Source organism: Oryctolagus cuniculus, chromosome 7 (assembly GCF_964237555.1).
Source record: "Oryctolagus cuniculus chromosome 7, mOryCun1.1, whole genome shotgun sequence".
Lineage (NCBI taxonomy): Eukaryota > Metazoa > Chordata > Mammalia > Lagomorpha > Leporidae > Oryctolagus > Oryctolagus cuniculus.
This window is the reverse complement of record NC_091438.1, coordinates 31,998,639-32,019,946: the sequence shown is the minus strand read 5'-3', so window position 1 is coordinate 32,019,946 and position 21,308 is coordinate 31,998,639. Positions and strand designations below refer to the sequence as shown.

General features: G+C 39.8%; 1 protein-coding gene across 1 annotated transcript; it reads left to right on the top strand.

The window, feature by feature from the left end:
* Positions 1-838: 838 nt before the first annotated feature.
* LOC100352776 (flavin-containing monooxygenase 5-like) lies at positions 839-16,779 on the top strand. Its single transcript, XM_002715228.1, has 8 exons — positions 839-973; positions 2,430-2,618; positions 3,088-3,250; positions 4,750-4,892; positions 6,338-6,537; positions 10,013-10,362; positions 14,131-14,203; positions 16,416-16,779. The coding sequence occupies exons 1-8, from the start codon at positions 839-841 to the stop codon at positions 16,777-16,779; spliced, it is 1,617 nt and encodes a 538-aa protein (XP_002715274.1).
* The last annotated feature ends 4,529 nt before the right edge of the window (positions 16,780-21,308 follow it).

Below are 21,308 nucleotides of genomic sequence, written 5' to 3'. Positions count from 1 at the left end.
CCAGCGCCGCAGGCGGAGGATGAGCCTATGGAGCCACGGCGCTGGCCTGGGCCAAGCTTTCTGCTAAGAGACTCTGGAAGGCAGTGGTAATGGCTGAAGTAACTGGATTCCTGCCAGCCCAGTGGAAGACGGAGGCTGAGTTCCTTTGTAGATCTACGAAGTGAATCAACACAAGAGCGCGCTCTCTCTCTCTCTCTCTCTTCATCAATCTGCCCCATAATAATTTTTAAAAGTTTTCAATCAGCTGAAAATTCATGCAAATTTTATTTTGACTGAATTTAGCAAATCTTCCATGTTTCTAATAAAAAGACCAAAGATCTGGTTCATGTGAATATGATTGTCCCTTGGTATTCATGAGGGGTTGATTCTAGGATCCCTGAAGATATGAGACCCATAGATGATCAAGTCCCTTATAGAACATGGAATAGTATTTGCATATAACTTTTGCACATTTTCCTGTATACTTTAAATCACCGCTAGATTGTTTACAATACCTAACACAATGTAAGTGCTATGTAAATAGTTGTTAAATTGTATCAGTTAGGGAACAATGATAAAAAGAAATATCTTTGTCTATGTTCAGTACAGAAGTGGATGAATTTATATATATTCCATCCATGCTTGGCTGAAGTCATGGATGCAGAAGATGCAGATACAGAGGGCTGATGTCCCAAGTTAAGCTAATATAAACTGTGCTAGAAACAAGCAAACTTTATCAAAAGTTTTAGCATTGTGACAATAATGCTAAAATGGGGGGATGGAACACTGATGTGGCAATAAATTTTCATTTTCTTTGTCAAAAAAAAAACAGCAAGAACTCTTCTTTTTTCAAGACATCATGAAAGTAAAAAAAATTGCAGTGATTGGTGCTGGGGTCAGTGGATTAGGTGCCATTAAGAGCTGCCTGGAAGAAGGGCTAGAACCTGTGTGTTTTGAAAAAACCAATGACATTGGAGGACTATGGAGATACAAGGTAATTTTATAAGCATTCTCATAAAGTTGACACATCTGAATGTGGTAGACATGCTTTCTTTCTAACTGAGCAATGACATACAAGTTATTTCTGCTTTAAGTGTTCTTTCTAAAGTAGTAATATCTTACATCCACATGAACTTGAAATTTTTCAAAGTACTTGTGCATTTCCATGACATTCCCACTTTGAATACCTGGGTATCAGTATGCAAACTGCACAATAAAAAGGTTGAAACTCAGAACGTTTGTACAGCTATTTCTGCCTCTAGTGGACCTGGCAACAGGACCTAAGAGCCCCTATACCTTGGTTCTTGCAGTCCCCTTTATAGTGTAAGATGCCCCTTTGTGCTGCTTTGTGTTTATCAGATATTGAAACAACTGTCCCTGACAAGAAAGGTGTGTTTGGCCATTGCTTATATCTTATATCACTGAAAGATGAACATTTCCAGAAACAGAAGGAAGTAGGTGTAGCCTTAAAAATGTGACTTAGTGAAATACGATGCATCATTTTTATGTATTAAAAAGCAACCACTTTGCTCTTAAAATTCATCACGTTTACCTACCTTTATTGGTTTTTAACTCTCAATATACTAAAATATACCATATTTGCATGATTTTTTCTCCCAAATCCTGTAATCTGTTCTTCCAGATCCTTCTCTTAATACAAATTACTTTCAGCTTGATCTCTATTTTATCCTTTGGGAAGTTCTTTTCCCAATCTCTTTTTTGTTTTACTTTTGTTTCTTCTGGCTTTGTTGGTTATGTTGTGTTTTTACTATCCAAAATCTTCTTTTCTGATATGCTAGGTTACTGTATCATTTGGGGTCTGCTTCTGACCTACTAACAGGTCCTTTCAAAATAAAGTGAATCTGGGGGAAGGCATTTGGGCTAACAGTTAAGACGCCTGCACGCCACATTGGAGTACCTGCATTTCCTGTACACGTACACGTCCCACTTTAGAATGCCTGGGTTGGATACCCAGCTCTGCTTCTGAATAGTTTCTTATTAATGTCAACCATGGGAGTATCAGTATTGGCTCAAGGAATTAGGTTCCTGCCACCCATGTGGGAGACCTGAATAGAGTTCCTGACTCCTGACTTCAGTTTGGTCCAAGAAATGTTGTAGCCATTTAGGGGATGAACTAACAGATAGGACTCTCTCTCTCTCTCTCTCTCTCTCTCTCCCTGTTCCCCCCCCTTCTCTCAGGTAAGTCTCTCCCTCTCTCTTTCTCTCTCTCTCTCTCTCTCTCTCTCTCCCTCTCAAATGAATAAATTTTTTTTAAAAAAAAGGGAAATGAGTCCAATTCCTCCAACCACTTGGGCAATAGCATACACAGTTGGTAATCAATACATTTTTTCAAAGAAAGATAAATCCAACACCACATGTCTGATCACACCCAATACATTCTTCACTGTGTTTCTGAATCCTGGAAGCCATTGGTTTGTTTGTTCCTACAGCACATAACAGAAAACGGAAATCCTGGGATATACAAGTCCTTGACCTGCAACACTTCCAAAGAGATGACAGCCTTCAGTGACTACCCTTTCCCTGACCACTATCCCAATTATCTGCACAATTCCAAACTGATGGAGTATCTCAGAATGTATGCCAGCCACTTTCATCTTATGGAACACATCCAGTTCCTGGTAAGAAATTAAAACCCTGCTTCTTACCTGAAGGGTAGTCAAGACACAGCCTGTGCAAGCCAGAGCAAGCTACAGAACATTTGCAAGTTGGATTTTTTTTTATCAAAATCCTGAATGAAATAGCATGTCTCCCATAATTCTCAAGATTAATGAAGGATTGTTTATTACTTTCCCCCCAGAGGAAAAATATCATCTTATGGTTGGAACATGAAATTTAGCTTTCAATTAATTTTATTAACACTTGAATATAGATTGTAGGGGAAACATTGGTGTATTTTATTTCCCCCAAATACCCTGATCTCTGGGAAGGGACAGTTTTATGGAGTTTATGTTCATGAAACTCCTAAAAGATCTAGGGGTTATGAATACAGAAGGTATCACCTGTTTTACTTGTCAAAACACAAAATTCTAATGGAGACTGAGAAGAATGCTATAAAGCTAAGGCTAACTTTGGTTTTTTTTTCCCCAGTCAAAGGTGTGCAGTGTGAAGAGGCACCCTGATTTTTCATCCTCTGGCAAGTGGGATGTTGTGGTAGAAACCAATGGGGAGCAGAAAACCTATGCCTTTGATGGGATCATGATTTGCAGTGGCCATTACACTGAACAATATTTGCCCTTAAGTGATTTTCCAGGTATTTAACTGATTAGTGGGTAAGAAAAATCTTTGCATTGTAATCATCGTAAGTCTGCACTGCACACATGAAGGTGCAAAAGAGGATGTGGTAACTTTCTGGAACAGAAATAGATAATAGAAGTAACACTTGAGCTGAACACTAAGAGTTTCTTAAGTAAACCAAGGTCTGAGGGAGAGGAAGCAGTATAGATGTGAAAAGCAGTAGGGTGTGAAATAGTCAGGAGAGCTCAGAGAATGGCACACACTTGAAGTGGCTGGAGCAGGTGACTGCTCAGGGGAGGTAGATAAGAATCAATGAAAGAACTCTAAAGAGCATAATATGTGCATATTGTGTTTGCAGTGAGAAAGGAGGGCAGGCACGTGATTCTATTTTTATTTTATAAAGATAAATCTTTATATTTAATCTTTTTATGTATAATCTATATATGCAGTGGTGTGAAAGATTAATTGATAAAAGGAGAGAAAGCAAAGCCATATGATTGATAAGAGGGGGGCATTAATAATCCATGAAAGGGGGGGGAAGCCATTTTAATCCATAAGCTGTACTTTGGAAATTTATATTCATTAAATAAAAGTTTAAAAAAAAGAAATAAAGCTTGAACAAGCCAAAAAAAATCCATGAGAGAGATGATGAGGAGGCTTTAATAAAGCGAAGTAAGCAGGACTCAATGGAGGACAAACATTCAGGAGATATTTTGGAGACCATTGAAAGACTCAATGAATGATAGAACATGCCAAAAATAATTTTAGGCTGTGTGCCAACATTCCATATTTTTGAATGTAATTAAATTTCTCTTCAAGATACTTTGAAACTTGTAATACTCTGTACTTAGCACTGTTCTATAAAGTAGCCACTAGCCTGATATTACTATTTAACCCTTGGAATGTGGCTAACATGAATTGACATGTACTTTCATTATGAAATACAAATCAAATTTTGAAGACATGATAAAAATATATAAAATATTTAATTAATACCCTAGTGTATTGGTTATATATGTTAACATCTTAAATTATGTTGGGTTAAATAAAATACATCATTAAAATCAATATCTTTTTAAACTTCTTTCATGTTCCTACTATAAAATTTAAAAGAACGTATGTGCCTTGAATGATATTTCTTTTGGACAGCATTGCTTTGTTTTTTTCTAAGTATCTCCATTGACAGAGTCACAAAAATAAAAGAACAGGTCCTCATATATTAGTAGATTATAAGAAAAGGACAATAACCTCCTAAAATTCCAAGAGTCATCATACTGAGCAAATTATAATTGCTTTTAAAAAGGAAACATCAGTATGTTCTTACTTTGGCCTCAGCCATATTGTCATTGCCACTGAATATTTTTTTCCTTGGATAAACTCATTACTGGCAGCAACTGACCAACAAAAAAGAAAGGGGACTTAAGTAACATACACTTAAAGTTTAGAAATGAATCTTGCAAAACAGCCTGCTTCATGTCTATTTGTGATTTGAGGGATTGTACTCTTCTCTCCTAGGGATCAAGAATTTCAGAGGTGACTATCTCCACACTTGGGCATACAAGAATCCAGACAGTTTTTCTGGGAAAAGAGTTGTTGTGGTTGGCATTGGGAATTCTGGAGCAGATGTGGCTGGTGAGATCAGTAATGTTGCTGAACAGGTATGGCATTGTAAGCAGATTCTGTTCTTTGGTGTAACTTTGAAACCTGCAGAGTATGGAGAAGTACAGCACTGCACTGCTTTAGCAGTGGTATCTCAACCTTGACTGCTGGCTTTCCAGCATGGTTATGGATATTTTTTTCTTTGGACCATGTATGGGTTTAAGAGTACAGAAAACCAGAAAAATAATAGTCTTCCACATTGCATGCATTGGAGTCATGGAATAAGAGAGTCAAACTTGAGTCAGACAACCTGGCACTAAAAAGAGCAGCTACACTAGTGAGTTGGGAGTTTTCAAACAAATTAATTTTACAGGAAACACCAAAATTTTCTTTTAAAAATACAGTTTAAACAGAGAAAAAATACACTACTGATACATGGATATGTTGCTAAAAATAGAGCAGAAATGATGTGGGCTCCAACTGAGTGTGAGAAAATGAAGAACAGGAAAAGAGGAGTTATTTCTCCCTGTAGGGAAAGTTGTTGACCCCTAAGCAGTGAAGAGGGATCGCTTTCCATAATTCAAAATTTGTTTTCAGCTTTGATTGCAGATTTCCAAGAAGAATATCCAAGATTCCTAATACTTAAAAGTCTTCTGTTGTAGGACTCAGAGGTAGGGAACATATGGCCCACAGGTCAAAATCATTTGGTCTGGCCTAGGCAAGACTCAAAATTCAATAAATCTACAGCGGGGTAATTTTTAAGTCAATAATTTTGTATGGCCCATGAGGAATGGTATAAATATCCAGATAGTCTTTGGAAGGCAAAAGCTCCCCTCCCCCCACCACCCCAGCTAGGTGATGTTGAATCAGCCGTTCTGAGTGCTGTCCTGCCCAGGCCAGGCATTGTGTAGGAGGTGTCAGGCTCCGTGATCTGAGCCCTTACAGCCTGGTGATTTCAAGTAGTCTCCATTAAAGGACTCAAAATAGAAACTTCCTCAGACTATTGCCTCCACTTTTCATACTTCTTACGTTGAGTTTTTCATTTGTAAAGGTGCAAAAAAGTCCTAGGTGAATCTTTACATTGTATTTTTGCTGTTATCCCAGACTTTGTATCCAGATAGTTCTCCGTCAGTCTGCATTACAGAATGGTAAAGTTTAGAGAAAACATGGATATTAACTGGTAATTCCTAATACAATAACTTACTCATTTCACCTTTTTCTTTCACTTTTTGAGATATAAGAGATCCCAGATATCTAACCCTGCTATGGTAAATATTCAAATCAAAAGAGGAACAGGAGGAACAATAATTGAATTAAAAGAACTTTAAATAACTGGACCCAAGAAATGTGTCCATGGTTTGAGAGGAGGCAGGTCAGGCAACACGGCTCCCATGATGAGTGAAGTTCATCCCATCCCCTTGATTTAAAATAGACGCACCTGAGGCTCTGAGAGCAGCGCAGTAAGGAACGAAGTTGTTACTTGGCAACAACTTCTGTCTTACAGGTCTTCCTCAGCACAAGGCGAGGTGCATGGATATGGAACCGGGTTTGGGATAATGGAAATCCCATGGATACCATACTGTTCACCCGTTACAATAGGCTAATTGAAAAATTCTTGCCCACATTCATGATCAACAAATGGGCAGAGGATAAATTAAATGCAAGATTTAACCATGCCAATTATGGGCTCCAGCCTAAACACAGGTAAGGTCTAGGATTTTTTTAAAAAAACAAATATTGTATTTTAAATATTATTTATTTATTTGAATGAGAGAGAGAGATAGAGATCCTCCATCCACTGATTAACACCCCAAATGGCCGCAAAGTCCAAAGCTGGGCCAGGCCAAGGGCAGGAACCAAGAACTCCATCCTGGCCTCCAGGTCAATGGCAGGGGTCCAAGCACTTGAATCATTATTCATTGCATCACAAATGCATTAGCAGGGAGCCAGGTGGGAGTAGAGTTACTGGGACTTAACTCAGTCCTCCAGTGTGGGATATGGGTATTGTAGTTGGCAGTTTAGCCCCACTGCACCACAACTTCTGTCTTCCCTCTCCTTTTGAAAGATTTATTTATTTGAATGGCAGAGTGATAGAAATAAAGCAAATATTTTAGAATTACTAGCCTAGTTGGCAGAAGCTATTATCTTTATGTAACTCTAATTCTTGATACAGTTTAATTTGATTGGTAATATCCAAGTTATCTCTTCCCTACTAGTAGTTATTTGTCAGTCTATTCAAGTTTTTTTTTTTTTTTTAAGATGCAATGGACAGGGAGGGGAGAACTATAGACTTAAATACCTGTTTTATTTGTGATTCTGATCACATAACAGTGCAGTCTCCATTTCCTTTTTCATTGTCATCTGTCAACTCTATCCTGCCTGCTCAATCCTAAGTGCAAAATTGATTTTGTTGTCACCTTCAAACCTCCATCAATGGGACAATTTCAGTGTCTGTAGGCATGGCTTCCCACTACTTAGGAAGTGTAGTGTTTTGCCTTCCAAGTGCATTGGCCTCTTGCCCTACCACACTTGAGCCATCCGCACCACCCCAGAACCAGAGTGCATCTGGATGTCATTCCAAGACCTCTGAAATAGCAAACTCTTAACCTTACACTCTCACACCATTACACTCTGATGTCATCCAGTCCAGTTCACCTCTCATCTCCATTTGCCTGTTATTCTGCCCCCTTTCTTGATCCCATTCCCCCACCTGTCACTTAAAAGTTGATGTTACCATAAATCCATTCCTGGTCCTCACCTTCGCTCATTCTACACCTCTTCCCACACTAATGAAGAAATCTAGGCAAAAGATAATAAAGGCTTGAACCAAAGGAAGGGTAGTGAAAATTCATTTTAAAAAGTATCTGGGCCGGCGCCGCGGCTCACTAGGCTAATCCTCCGCCTAGCGGCGCCGGCACACCGGGTTCTAGTCCCGGTCGGGGCGCCGGATTCTGTCCCGGTTGCCCCTCTTCCAGGCCAGCCCTCTGCTGTGGCCAGGGAGTGCAGTGGAGGATGGCCCAGGTGCTCGGGCCCTGCACCCCATGGGAGACCAGGAAAAGCACCTGGCTCCTGGCTCCTGCCATTGGATCAGCGCGGTGCGCCGGCCGCAGCGCGCCAACCGCGGCGGCCATTGGAGGGTGAACCAACGGCAAAGGAAGACCTTTCTCTCTGTCTCTCTCTCTCACTGTCCACTCTGCCTGTCAAAAAAAAAAAAAAAAAAAAAAAAAAAAAAAAAAAAAAGTATCTGGAAGAAAAGTCTGTAGTTTCATGGCTAACATATAGTCTATGACTCCAGATTCTTTCCTAGGAACAAATTATTAAAAACATGGAAGATAAAGTATTAACAGTAAAGTAGATCTGAGACTAGTGCATCCTGATGCTATTTGCTACTTCAAATCATAAATTACAGTTACCAAGATCTCTATGTCACTGAGCACAAATTTTTCCAATGAAAATTTTCTCTTAAAACCATACACACGGCCGGCGCCGCGGCTCACTAGGCTAATCCTCCGCCTAGCGGCGCCGGCACACCGGGTTCTAGTCCCGGTCGGGGCGCCGGATTCTGTCCCGGTTGCCCCTCTTCCAGGCCAGCCCTCTGCTGTGGCCAGGGAGTGCAGTGGAGGATGGCCCAGGTGCTTGGGCCCTGCACCCCATGGGAGACCAGGAAAAGCACCTGGCTCCTGGCTCCTGCCATCGGATCAGCGCGGTGCGCCGGCCGCAGCGCGCCGGCCGCGGCGGCCATTGGAGGGTGAACCAACGGCAAAGGAAGACCTTTCTCTCTGTCTCTCTCTCTCTCACTGTCCACTCTGCCTGTCAAAAAATAAAAAAAATAAAAAAAAATAAAAAAAAAAACCATACACACTCTTCATATTGCTGCTTCACAATTTTTGTTTTCTATATTTAAAACTATTCTGAAATAAATTGTTAAAGAGAAAAGTCATACAGCTGCATGGGGCCCTTGGGATACCCACATCCCATATGAGTGTCAGTTGGCATTTCGACCACTCTCCTTACAATCCAGCTCCCTGCTAATGTGCCAGGGAAGCAGTGGACTATGGCTGAAGTATTTGAGTCCATGTTGCTCACATGAAAGACCTGAATGGAGTTCCTACCTCCTGGCTTCAGCCAGGCCCAGTCCTAGTTATCTATTGTGGCCATTTGGGGAGTGAACCAGCATATGGAAGATCTCTCTCTCTCTCTCCTCCTGTGTGTGTGTGAGTTTGTGTGTGTGTATGTATATATATATATATATATATTGAAAGGAGGCTGGCACGGCGGCTCACTTGGCTAATCCTCTGCCTGTGGTGCCGGCACCCTAGGTTCTAGTCCTGGTTGGGGTGCCAGATTCTGTCCCAGTTGCTCCTCTTCCAGTCCAGCTCTCTGCTGTGGCCCGGGAAGGCAGAGGAGGATGGCCCAAGTGCTTGGGCCCTGCACCTGCATGGGAGACTAGGAGGAAGCACCTGGCTCCTGGCTTCGGATCGGTGCAGCGCACTGGCTGCAGCGCTCCAGCCATAGTGGCCATTTGCGGGGTAAACCAATGGAAGGAAGATCATTCTCTCTGTCTCTCTTTCTCTCTCTCACTGTCTAACTCTGCCTGTCAAAAGAAAAAAAAAAGGGATATATATGTGTGTGTGTATATACATATATATACACACATATATGTACACATATATACACATATATGTATATATACATACATATGTATACATACATATATATGCACATATGTATATATCCCTTTCAAATAAATAAATCTTTAAAAAATCATGCAGTAGCACCTGGTAGCCCCTTGAAAAATACTAATGACTGAACAGTGTTAATATTTACATGATTTCAAGTATAAATAGACATGTTAAAAATCAAAACACTTTATCCTTGGTAAAAACATAGCCAGCTAGACATGTATTGAGTGGTTAGCACAATTCAATCTTGTTGTTATGTCATTATTATAGTTTCATGGTTTAGGAAAAGGGGGCTGAACTATTACAAGACATGCCTGAGGTCTCCTGGCAGGGCCAATATTAAAGCTTTGTTTAACTCTGAAAATCAAGTTCTGAGCCAGTAAAAAGCAGTAAATTTATTGAAACATTCTGGTGGTTTCCTGAGAGCTTGCCCACCACAACTTCTTTACAAAGAAGATTGACACTCACTTATTGATATTGCACTCCTTGTGTTGCAGGTTTCTCAGCCATCAGTCTACTTTGAGTGACAATCTGCCCAACCACATCATTGCTGGAAGAGTGCTGGTGAAACCAAACGTGAAAGAGTTCACTGAGACCTCCGCCATCTTTGAGGATGGTACAGAAGAGAAAGTTGATGTTGTTATCTTTGCCACAGGCTACACATTTTCTTTCCCTTTCTTGGAGAGTGATCCAGAAATTCTGGACAGCCAGAATTCTAGGTTCAAATTTGTCTTCCCTCCTCAGCTAGAGAAGCCAACACTAGCTTTCATTGGCATCCTGCAGCCCATAGGAGCTACCATTCCCACATCAGAACTCCAGAGTCGATGGGTTGTACGTGTGTTCAAGGGTAAGTACCAGTCTTCTACAAGAACAAAGTGGGCTCTTGATTCTGAGTGAAGATTTTAAGTGCACTCAGAGGTTTTCCCTTCTGTGTATCTCCTCGCTTTATTCCATCAATGTGTCTTAAACTTCACCACCAGAAATTCATTACCAATGGATTCTCTAAAATTTTTATTTTTAATTTCTAAGAGGATCCTATTTAAATAAAGTCATACAAAGAATAAGAAAAGACATGCAAAATTACAATCAGGTTACATTTGAATATTCAGTACCCTGTACTTTCTTCCAGCAGAAAGCAAATTTATGGTAAGGCTTTATGGAAATGAAACTTGTAAGGTAGGAAAACAAACAGGGAGAAAATACCTATAAGCATATTTCAGAAGGGTGGTGAAGTTATTTCGCTTCTTCAGCCAACTCCAAGTATAAGACTCGTATTCTTGACTCATTCCCCAAGTCTTTACCCAAGTTGATGGTATTGAGCAAATCAAAATGGGTAACAGAAAGAAAGTAGAATTGTATGTGGGTTCAGAGTGTCAGGACAAATTGACTAAATGACACGGAGCCCTTTCCCTCACCATCCTAAATCATTTGAATCAAGTTCTCTCTGCTTAGATTTCCAAGAATCAGAATTCTATTTTCTTAGGAAAACTACTAGAGCGTCCTTTCCCGATGGGTCAGAATGGGACACAAAGTGCTGATCTCCTCTCTGTTCTGAGACATGGAATTCTAAATTAGGCAAGTCAGGAATTTATGAGGAGACTTCTGTTCACTGCGACCTGAACATCTATCCAGGTGGCTTGTGTTGTATCTGTATCGCACATCATACATGGTTTGAAGCCATGGCATTAGTCCCCCGTGAAGTCTTTTCTAATAACTCTTACTCTCACTCAAAATCTGCAGCACTGCTCTAGTTCAGGTATGTTGGCTTCCTTGTATATACTCTGCTTCTCTTTTTCTCCTGACAAGTATATATTTTCTTACTGAATATATGGGCACCAATAAATAGCACCAGTGGGTCATGAAAAGATGACAAATAGATGATACAACAGTGACCAGATCAGAGAGTAGTTAGATAATCACTTATTCGATTTTTACAAGTTAAACACACATTCCCTCACTCAACCATCAATCAGAATTTTTTTAAAAAGACATGACCAAAACTCAGAAGCTCCCCTCACACTCTTTCCCCATCTTGCTGTCCCCAGCACCACCATCCTAGCTACTCTCCTAATTTATAAAAGCAGCAAATAGTTTCACTTCTTTATCTGCATACAAATTGAATCATAGAATATGTACTTGGTTATGTTCAGCTTCTTTCATTGAACATATCTGTGAAATTCATCCATACATTACAGTCATTAATTTTCACTGCTATATGGTATTCCACATGCTTACCACTTGACAAAGGATATGAGTAAGTCCTTGCATGGCCATAACTTAGCCATTCTGTGTTGATAGACATTAACAGCTATTAAAAACAATTATGTCATGAATAAGGTAACCCATGCCTTCTGTTGAACATATACACACATTTCTGTTGGGTACATACCTAGGAGAATAATTGATACTTCCCCAGGTGTGTGTAAAATAGCAATTTAATGTGCACATGGCTTCTCTATCTGCAAGCCTCTCCCTTTCATGTTTTGCATACCTGTCCTCCAGATCAGATTTCGTAAGGCATTTGATAGCATTCATGAGCAGTACCCTATGGCTTGGAGATCTTCAGCTAAATTGAGGCTCCAGCTATCAACTCTGCCTTACTTGGAAATAAAGGGGAGATGTATGTAGGTGTTTACTGCTGTACCTTTCATGGGATACTTCTTTCACCTGGCAAACAGCCCAACCTATGACCGGGGAGACTCTCACATGAGAAATTTGTTTGGGCAGAGGCCCCTGGGATTCTTGTTAGACCAGTGTCCAGTTTATGTCACTCCTAAGCTTTGCTCTGGAGCTGGGAGCCTGAACTTGTGTTCTCCTGGAATCCCGGGGACTCCTCACTCCAGTTCCTGCGATGGCACACCCTCTCGACAGGAAATAAACAGCCCAAAAGTCCATTACAGTTCCTGGGCAGGGAGGGTGCCGTGAGTTGGGAGGGCAGTTCTCTGTCCCCAAGTCACACAAGACAGGAAAGAAGAATCATACAGAGAGAGCATGTCGACCAGAGGTATGTATACGGGATACACATATAGTAAGTCTATGTAGGAATGTGGATTTCTTTAAATTCACAGGTAAAGATCTGAATGACCCATTTAAAGGATGCAGTGGGAATGACCAGGAATCCAGTCTGTAAGTCAGAAGACATATTTCTAAGTCCTCACTCTGGCCCCTAGCTGGAGTCATTTGGACATGATGTCTACTTCTAGTAGCCAAGCAGCAGCCTTTGTTGTGCTGTTCCCTCTACACTGATGAAACCAGGAGGGGCGTAGTTTAGAAATCAATCTGCTATGTTCCCTTGACTTTACTGTGTCTTTGCCACCCTAAGCTTCCTTTATCATGTCCTCTGTCCTGCGAACAGGCACACAGGCACACATACACACCTTCTTTTTTCCTATCACTTGCTTTTCTTCTTACCAAATATAGTTACTTCACTCTTGGGATGTTTTCCATCACTGCATAGTTCGTGAATGCATAGTGACAAATGAATTTTGCCATTGCTCTGAGGTCTGAAAAAATAATTTTTGAGACATGAGCTGAGTGCCAAGATCTGTTCAGATAATATGAAACACATCTGAGGCAGTTGCTGTGGCATCTGAGGACCTCTGGGAAAGCAAAAAAGATGTCAAGGGGAATTCTTAATATCCAAGAGTTTTGATTGATGATTTAAAAGCAGAAACAACTCAAAACCTACTTCTCTTCTTTATTATTTTTAAATATTTATTTATTTGAAGGAGTTACAAAGAGAGAGAAAGGGAGAGACAAAGAGAGAGCGAGAGATCTTCCATCCCCTGCTTCACTTCTAACATAGTTGCAATGGCAGGAGGTGGCCAGTCCAAAGACAGGAGCCAGGGAGCTTCTCCTGGATCTCCCACATGGGTGCAGGGGCCCAAGCAATTGGGCCATCTTTTACTGTTTTCCCAAGCAATTAGCAGGGAGCTGGATAGGCAGTGGAGCAGCCAGGACTGGAACCAATATACATATGGGATGCCAGTGCTATAGGCAGCAGCTTTACCCACTACACCACAGCACTGGCTCCTCTACTTCTCTTTTTTTTTTTTTTTTTTTTAAGATTTATTTATTTGCTTGAAAGTCAGAGTTACACAGAAACAGAAGGAGAGGCGGAGAGAGAGAGAAGTCTTTCATGCAATGGTTCACCCCCCCAATTGGCCGCAGTGGCCAGAGCTGTGCCGATCCGAAGCCAGGAGCCTGCAGCTTCTTCTGGGTCTCCCTCTCGGGTACAGGGACCAAAGGACTTGGGCCGTCTTCTACTGCTTCCCCAGGCCAGAGCAGAGAGCAGGATTGGAAATGGGGCAGCCGGGACTTGAACCGGCATCCATGTGGGATGCTGGCACTGCAGGCAGCAGCTTTACCCACTACACCACCACGCCAATCCCTCTACTTCTCTTAAGTGAAGGCTAGCCACCTGCTCTAAAAGGCTGCTCCTAGCAACCCAAGAATGATAGAAAAGAAAATGTCTTCCTTGGGAATTTTTAATAAAGGGATTTGTTTATGAGTTTGATAAAAACATGATTATTATAATTATTTCAAAATTATTTTTTTCATTTACTTGTCTCCCTCAGCATCCCTGACAGCCCTCAAATTTCCCTCTTTTCCTCAGGACTGCAAACACTACCCCCAGTGAGTGACATGATAGCTGACATCACCAGGAAGAGAAAGAAAATGGAAAAAGAGTAAGAAATTAATTATTGATTAAAGTGAACAAAATCCGCTTAGACAGAGCTATTTGGTTTCTCTACTTACATAGTTTACACCCACCTAAATAAATCTCCCAAGATAACTGTAGCTTAATGGTAGCACAGTGAAAAAATGTACATGAGACACATGTGAAAAATGCCTGGCTGTGGAACATAATTTCATCACTTGTTGAATAGCCACAGAATTATAAATTTATGCAACAAGGAGTCTCCAAAAGGGAGGACCAACAAGAAACATGGCGAGAGTTCTTTCATCCATTGGAAGAACTTAGCTCACAAAAGCTAAATCTGAACAAAAGAAGGTAACTTTTCAAATGTATAATCAAGTAACAGGTAGCTTAAGAAGATGCACTTTTATTTCAACTTATTTAACACCTACTCTGTGCACTTTATAATAAACTTACATTCTAAGAAAACCATTAGGGTAACTTTGGAAGAAATGATAGAGTAACATTATCACAATTTCATAGATAAATGGATAATATAGATGATAAAATAAGTAGGATATGTAAATATCACTTATGTTTTCCATGATCTTATATCTCTACTTAAGTTTATTCCTAACCCTAAACATTTCTTAGTTTTCAGGAATAAAGATTGCTTGATCATTGTGTTTTATTATTTTTTAATTTTAAAAATTTGACAGAGACAAATAGACAGCTTCCATCTACAGGTTCTCTCACCAAATGCCCACCATGGCTAGAGGTGAGCTGGGGCCAAAGCCAGAAACTAGGTTTGCAATCCACATGGGTGGCAGGAACTCAATTGCTGCCTCCCAGGGTGTATATTGGCAAGAAGCTGGAGTAAGAACGTGGAGCTGGGAACTAAACACAGGCAATCCCGTGTGGGATGCAAACATCTTGACCACTTGGCTGACTGCCTGCCCTTGATTATGATTAAACATTTAAATTCTATTGTATAGAAATTCATTTATAATGTTTTCAATTATATTCATAGATAAGATTATTTTCTCTCTATTTTCTCTCTTTGCTATCTATATTGGGTTATTAAATTTATATCAACCTTACAAAATAAATGAGAAAGATTTAGTGCTTCTGTGTAGTCAGAAACAAATAGGGTGGAGATTTCATGTTACTTGAAAATGTGAAATAAATCATTAATATACATATTGGATCTAGCACTTATTTTGGAAATTATTCTTAGATCACATTTTCCATTATTTACAGCACTGTTGATCTACTTCCATTGTTCTTCTGTCAAGTGTAAAAATATATTTGATTAGAAAATCATCATCATTGAATTTTGCATATTTTATCATGTAGTTATGCACATGCTAATTTTCAATTATTTTAAGCTCTCCCATACCTTTGTATAAAATCCCTTTCCTTTTTTTGTGTGTGTTTAGTTTTAGGTTCTCTCTTTTTTCTTATCTAAAGCTTCAAGTCTTTGTCAATTGTTTATTGTTATTGTTCAAGCAACCTCCTTTAAGATTTATTTATCAATTCCCCTTTTTCTCACATTCATGATTCCATCTCTAACCTTAATGAATGCCTTTTTACTGCTTTCCTTATCATGTTTTGTATTCTTTTTTAACTTCTTGATTTGGCTACTTGGTTCATTTACATTTTGTTATATTTTCTGTGAATAATACTAATTTATTTCTTCCCAGAGTTTTGATAGCTTTTAAATGATCTATAATTCCAGTTTTATTTCCTCCTTCACTCAAGTGATTTAGCAGAATTTCAGAGTATGTGGAACAAGTCATATAGAAATAAGCCAAAACGAATTGTTGACCCTCTAGGAGTATTCAAAATTTGTGTCCAGAGTTAAGAGATATTTCACATAGCATGGAAGCATAAAGTGAGTAATGGAGTTAACTCTCTTGTACTCAACTTACATGCCTCATCTACCGAGGTTTATATAATGGAATGAGATTCTGTGTCTGAAAGGTTGATCAATACCTAAGACGTTAGCCACTTACTCATTCAACATTTTCTCTCTGTATGTGACTCTACTGGGTGCTTTGGGAAATTTAGAGACATTAAGGATTCATATCCTGTGCTCAGAGATTCTTCTAAACACAGTAAGGCAAATGTATGAAATTAAGGTGGTCTGAGAAATAGAAGATAATGAAGTTAATAAACAGCGAAGTAAAGTCAAGTGGGAACTCAGAGAATAGTAACTGAAATCGGGTACAGGGTTTCTAATAGTCTCCTTCTTATTCCAGATTTGTGAAAAGCCCAAGACATGTACATCGAGTGCAGTATATCCACTACATGGATGAAATTGCTTCTGAATTAGGCGTCAAACCCAACCTGTTCTCTCTCTTCCTCTGGGATATGAGGCTGGCAAAGGAGATTTTCTTTGGGCCCTGCACCCCATATCAATACCGTCTACAGGGGCCAGGGAAATGGGATGGGGCCCGGCAAGCCATTCTCACTCAAAGAGAACGGATCCTCAAACCCCTGAAAACACGTGTAGTTGAACATCCTGTGCCTTTTTCCTCTAGCCTGCCTTGGGCCAAAAGTATCTGTGTTGTCTTTTTTCTCTTGGTTCCCGTTTTTGTCATCATACTAGTGATGTACAATTAAGGTCACAGTGATCTAGTTGTTTAAGGAATTAGAGAAGCACAACTCGTTTTTATTTCAATTGGATCAAAGTGAAGACAATTATACAGGAAAAGACATTTATTAGACTGACTAGCTCATAGATAGTTAAATGAAAACAAAATTACTCTAATAAAGATTCTTCCAAGTGATTTGTATGGAGAGATTTGAAATGCATATTTTGTTTTCACTTTATTCCAGAAGTAATTTGAAGTGTCTTACAAGTTTATACAAAATGTGACCAGTGGAGAGTAATTAAAAATGGGATGCAATTAAAAATCAAGGGTTGAGGCAAAATCGAATCAATAATAAAGCTCAGAAATGTGTCGTATTTATCGCAGAGAGAAAATGCATCTTTTCAATGCAAAATGTGACAGTCAACTCCTTGGCTAAGTGATCAAATGTTATTATCAATAGAAAGTCAATCTGAAGTTTTGCAGCACTTAATATTATGTAGTAAGAAGCCTAACATCACCTTTTACTACTGTTGCCAAAAATATTTCACTTGAATGTAATCATGAGAAAAAATCTTGCACTCTAAAGAAAAACCAAAGTCATAAAAAATTAAACTTATAAGGGCCAGAAAATGCTTCTATATTGATGAAGACCAAAGAGGCATAAAGACCAAATGTGACATTTGAGCATTGATTGACAGCTTTAATACAAACAGGGAACTTTTTATCATATGCTTACTTGATGTTTTTATTATATGGTATAATAAAATTATCATGGTTATACAGTAAAACACTATTATCTTTAGAAAACATATGCAAAAGTATAAGAGTATGGTGATATCTACAATTTACTTGCAAATGGTATAGAAAAAATGTGTTTATGTATGTGTGTGTGTGTAAAATAGACATAAAATAGGATGGACAAAAATTAACAACTTGTGATCTTAGGTGAAAGGTAAAACATATATATATATGTGTGTGTGTGTGTGTGTATATATATATATATATATGTTCATTGTACTAATACTTCAGTTCCTTTGTAAATTTGGGAATTACAAAATAAAAGTCCTTAAAAAACATATATAGCTATATCATTTCTATCTACAATGACATATATGTGCCATAGGTGGGTCACAAATTTGAGTTTATATTTTTTAAGAATTTGTTTTATTTGAAAGAATTAGAGAGAGAGAGAGAGAGAGAGAGATCTTCCATTCATTGGTTCAGTAAAAAAAAAATGGTAAAAGATAGGGCTCCTTGTTAGGACAGTAACAGGGAATTTTCTTGTACAACAGAAATGTTCAATAGTGTGGCTTGCTCAAATAATTTGACAATCATACGAGTATGTATGGTATCATACCTTGTTTGAGGGAAAAATAATGTAGACATTCTCAATAAGCCTTGATATAGTATTAGTTGGAAACAGAAATGAGCTTACTATTACTTTGAAAGTTATCTGCCTTAGTTTCATATGAACATTTTTATACTAAAGAATATGGAATCAAGATGGCAAATGGGCTACATATACAAAAATACAGGTTTTCAAAAATGTATTTGAAAGTCAGAAAGTCAGAGTGACACACCCACCTACAAACTTATACACACAGAGAGAGAGAGAGAGAGAGAGAGAGAGAGATTCCATTCACTGGTTCACTCCCCAGATGGCTATATGGCCAGGACGAGACAAAGCCAGGAATCAGGAACTTCACCTGAGTCTCCCACATGGGTGCAGGGGCCCAAAGCATCCTCCGCTGCTTTCCTAGGTGCATTAGCAGGGAGCTGGGTTGGAAATGGAGTAACTGGGACTCGAATTGATGCCCATATGGGATGCTGGTGTTACAGGTGGCAGCTTTACCCAGTACATCATGACACTGGCTCCCAAAATGTGGTTTTTAAAAAGTGAATATTTATTAATGTAACCACTTTCTTGAGTGTTTATTGGATGGGTCATACTATTTTAAACCTCTTCAGGCATTCAGATACAGGATGCAGATGTCTTAATCAGTAGGCTATATGCCCACCACAATTGCTCTGTTTTCATTTATCTCATACGGCTTCTGGTTTGTTTTCTAAGTTTTCTTTTTAGGTTTACTTAACAAAAAATTAAACTCAGGGATGGATGTTTGGCATAGTAGTTGAGATACTGATCAAGATACCCACATCCATATCAGAGCATCTGAGTTCTACTCCTGGCTCTGGCTCCTGATTCCAGCTTTGTGTTTATGTAGACCCTGGGGGACAGTGGTGAAGTCCATGTAATGAGTCCCTGTCACCCCACGTAGGAGACCTGGGTTGAGTACTTGGCTCCCAGATTTGGACCTCAGGCTATTGTAGGCATTTGGCAGAGTGAACCAGAAGATGGTCGGGCATGGTTTCTATCTATCTGTCTCTCTGTTTATCTCTCTCACACTTTGCCTCTCAAAAATTTTTTCAAAACAGACAAACTCAAGGGCCTGTGCTATGGTGCAGTGGGTTAAGCCACCACCTGCAGTGCTGGCATCCCAAATGGGAGCTGATTCAAGTCCTGGCTGCTCCACTTCAGATCCAGCTCCCTGCTAATGTGCCTGGGAAATCAGAAGATGGCCCAATCCCTTGGCCCCTGCACCCACTTAGGAGACCAGAAGAAGCTCTTGGCTCCTGGCTTCCATCTGGCTCAGCGCTCGCCATTGTGGCCATGTAGGGAGTGAACCAATAAATGGTGTCAGATTCTCTTATCAGAACATAAGCCTAAGAACAGGTTGATTTGCCCAGCTTCCAGTCAATTTCCCAGTGTCTAGTCATTATTCACATATTTCAGAAGCTTTACCTGACGATGTGTTTTCCTACTTCCAACATCTGATTCATTGATAAGCTGAATCTCAGAGCACATGTAAAGCTGCAGGCCCAATACAGGTCCCTGTTTTGCTCCTCTTGCAAGGCTTTGCTTTTGGAAATTCCATCTCCAAGGACATCATCCTCATTCCAAACTCCCCCCTGGCTTCCTAGCACTCCACCACCCTTAGTCTGAGCCCACTTTTCCGAGAATCGTAGTTAATGACTCAGGTAGGAAAAGGAGAGTGATGCCTCAGAGAGCATCTCCGACCCGTGATCCAGAGCTCCCAGGTCTCTGAGTCAGAGCAGCAAATGGAGCAGGGATGCCTAAAGCCAAGCAATTGCCGTTCTAAATAAAGTCCTGGGCCAGCGCGGTGGCGTGGTGGGTAAAGCCCCCACCCACGGTGATGTCAGAATTCTATATGGGCACCGGTTTGATTGCTGGCTGTTTTACTTCTGATCCAGCTCCCTACTAATGGCCTGGGAAGAGCAACGGAAGATGGTCCAAGTGCTTGAGCTTCTGCACCCAAGTGGGAGACCCAGAAACTCCTGACTCCCAGCTCCTGGCTTCAGCTGGCTCAGGGCTGGCCATTGCAGCCATCTGGGGAGTGAACCAACAGATGGAAGATCTCCCTCTCTTTCTGTGTCTCCTTCTCTGTGTTACTCTGATTTTCAAATAAATAAATAAACAAATATTTTAAAATAAATAAATAGTCTTATTGTGCTATTAGCTCTGTCATTAGGATAACTTCATCTTTCATAATTTATTTGCAAATGCCTTTTTGATGTATTTTCATCCATAAAAGTAGTATTTTAATATTTAAATATTACATCAAAAATACAAGTACTATATGAAATTCCTTAAATGGGTTTCAAGTGTGCTGTCTGAGACTTCATTGAATAAAGTCACCCTTAACTGTTCCTCCACATTCAATTTCCAAAACTGTGGGCTGTAAGAGGTGTCTAGACACAAAGCATTGCAGAAATCCTGATGCTGTAGACAGACTGACCCAGCTCCAAATGGAGATGCACGGGCAACAGAAGCCCCCCGAACTCACATAATTCCCCTAAAAGTTTATCCAAGTTAAGACAGGAAAAAAAATCCCACAAAAAGGGACTTTTAAACTTTTTAAAACTTCCCATACTTGTTACTTTTTAAAATAGTCAGGCATGCAGTTTTCTGAATCCAAGTGCTTCCGAATAGTTGTAGCTCTGTAGGTATGCTCACCAAAAATGTTAATTTTGGTCACAAATTGTTTCATGAAAGTTAAAAAACACAAGTTTGTCAAACTGACTCTAGAAATAAAAGTTTTACTAGAAATAAAAGTTTTACTAGAAATGACAATGTGAGTCAAGCCTTCAGTGCCCTTTCCCAGCCCAGAGGTGTTTATTTGAGCAGCAGGAGCAGTGGGGCCGGGGACCAGCTAAGGAGCAGTCTGCCGCCATTGGTCCTCTTGATGCCTTAGACACCACAGGGTAAAGAAATGACCCAAGGTGTTTGTAGAGCCAGAGTTGGATACGGACTCCAGGGCTCTTTCAGGATGGAGAAACCAACAGACTTGATTAGGAAGCCCCAAATGAATATGTACAATAAGATGGGTGTTTTGGAGAATACCTTGGTCCACTTTGGAGAGAGCTTCTAGAGACAAGTGAATCCTTTTATAGGGCTTAAACATCTTCACTGTCTCTTCTTTCTCAGACAGATGCGCTCAATGAAAGCTCAACCTCCCAGCTAAATCAATAAATCAC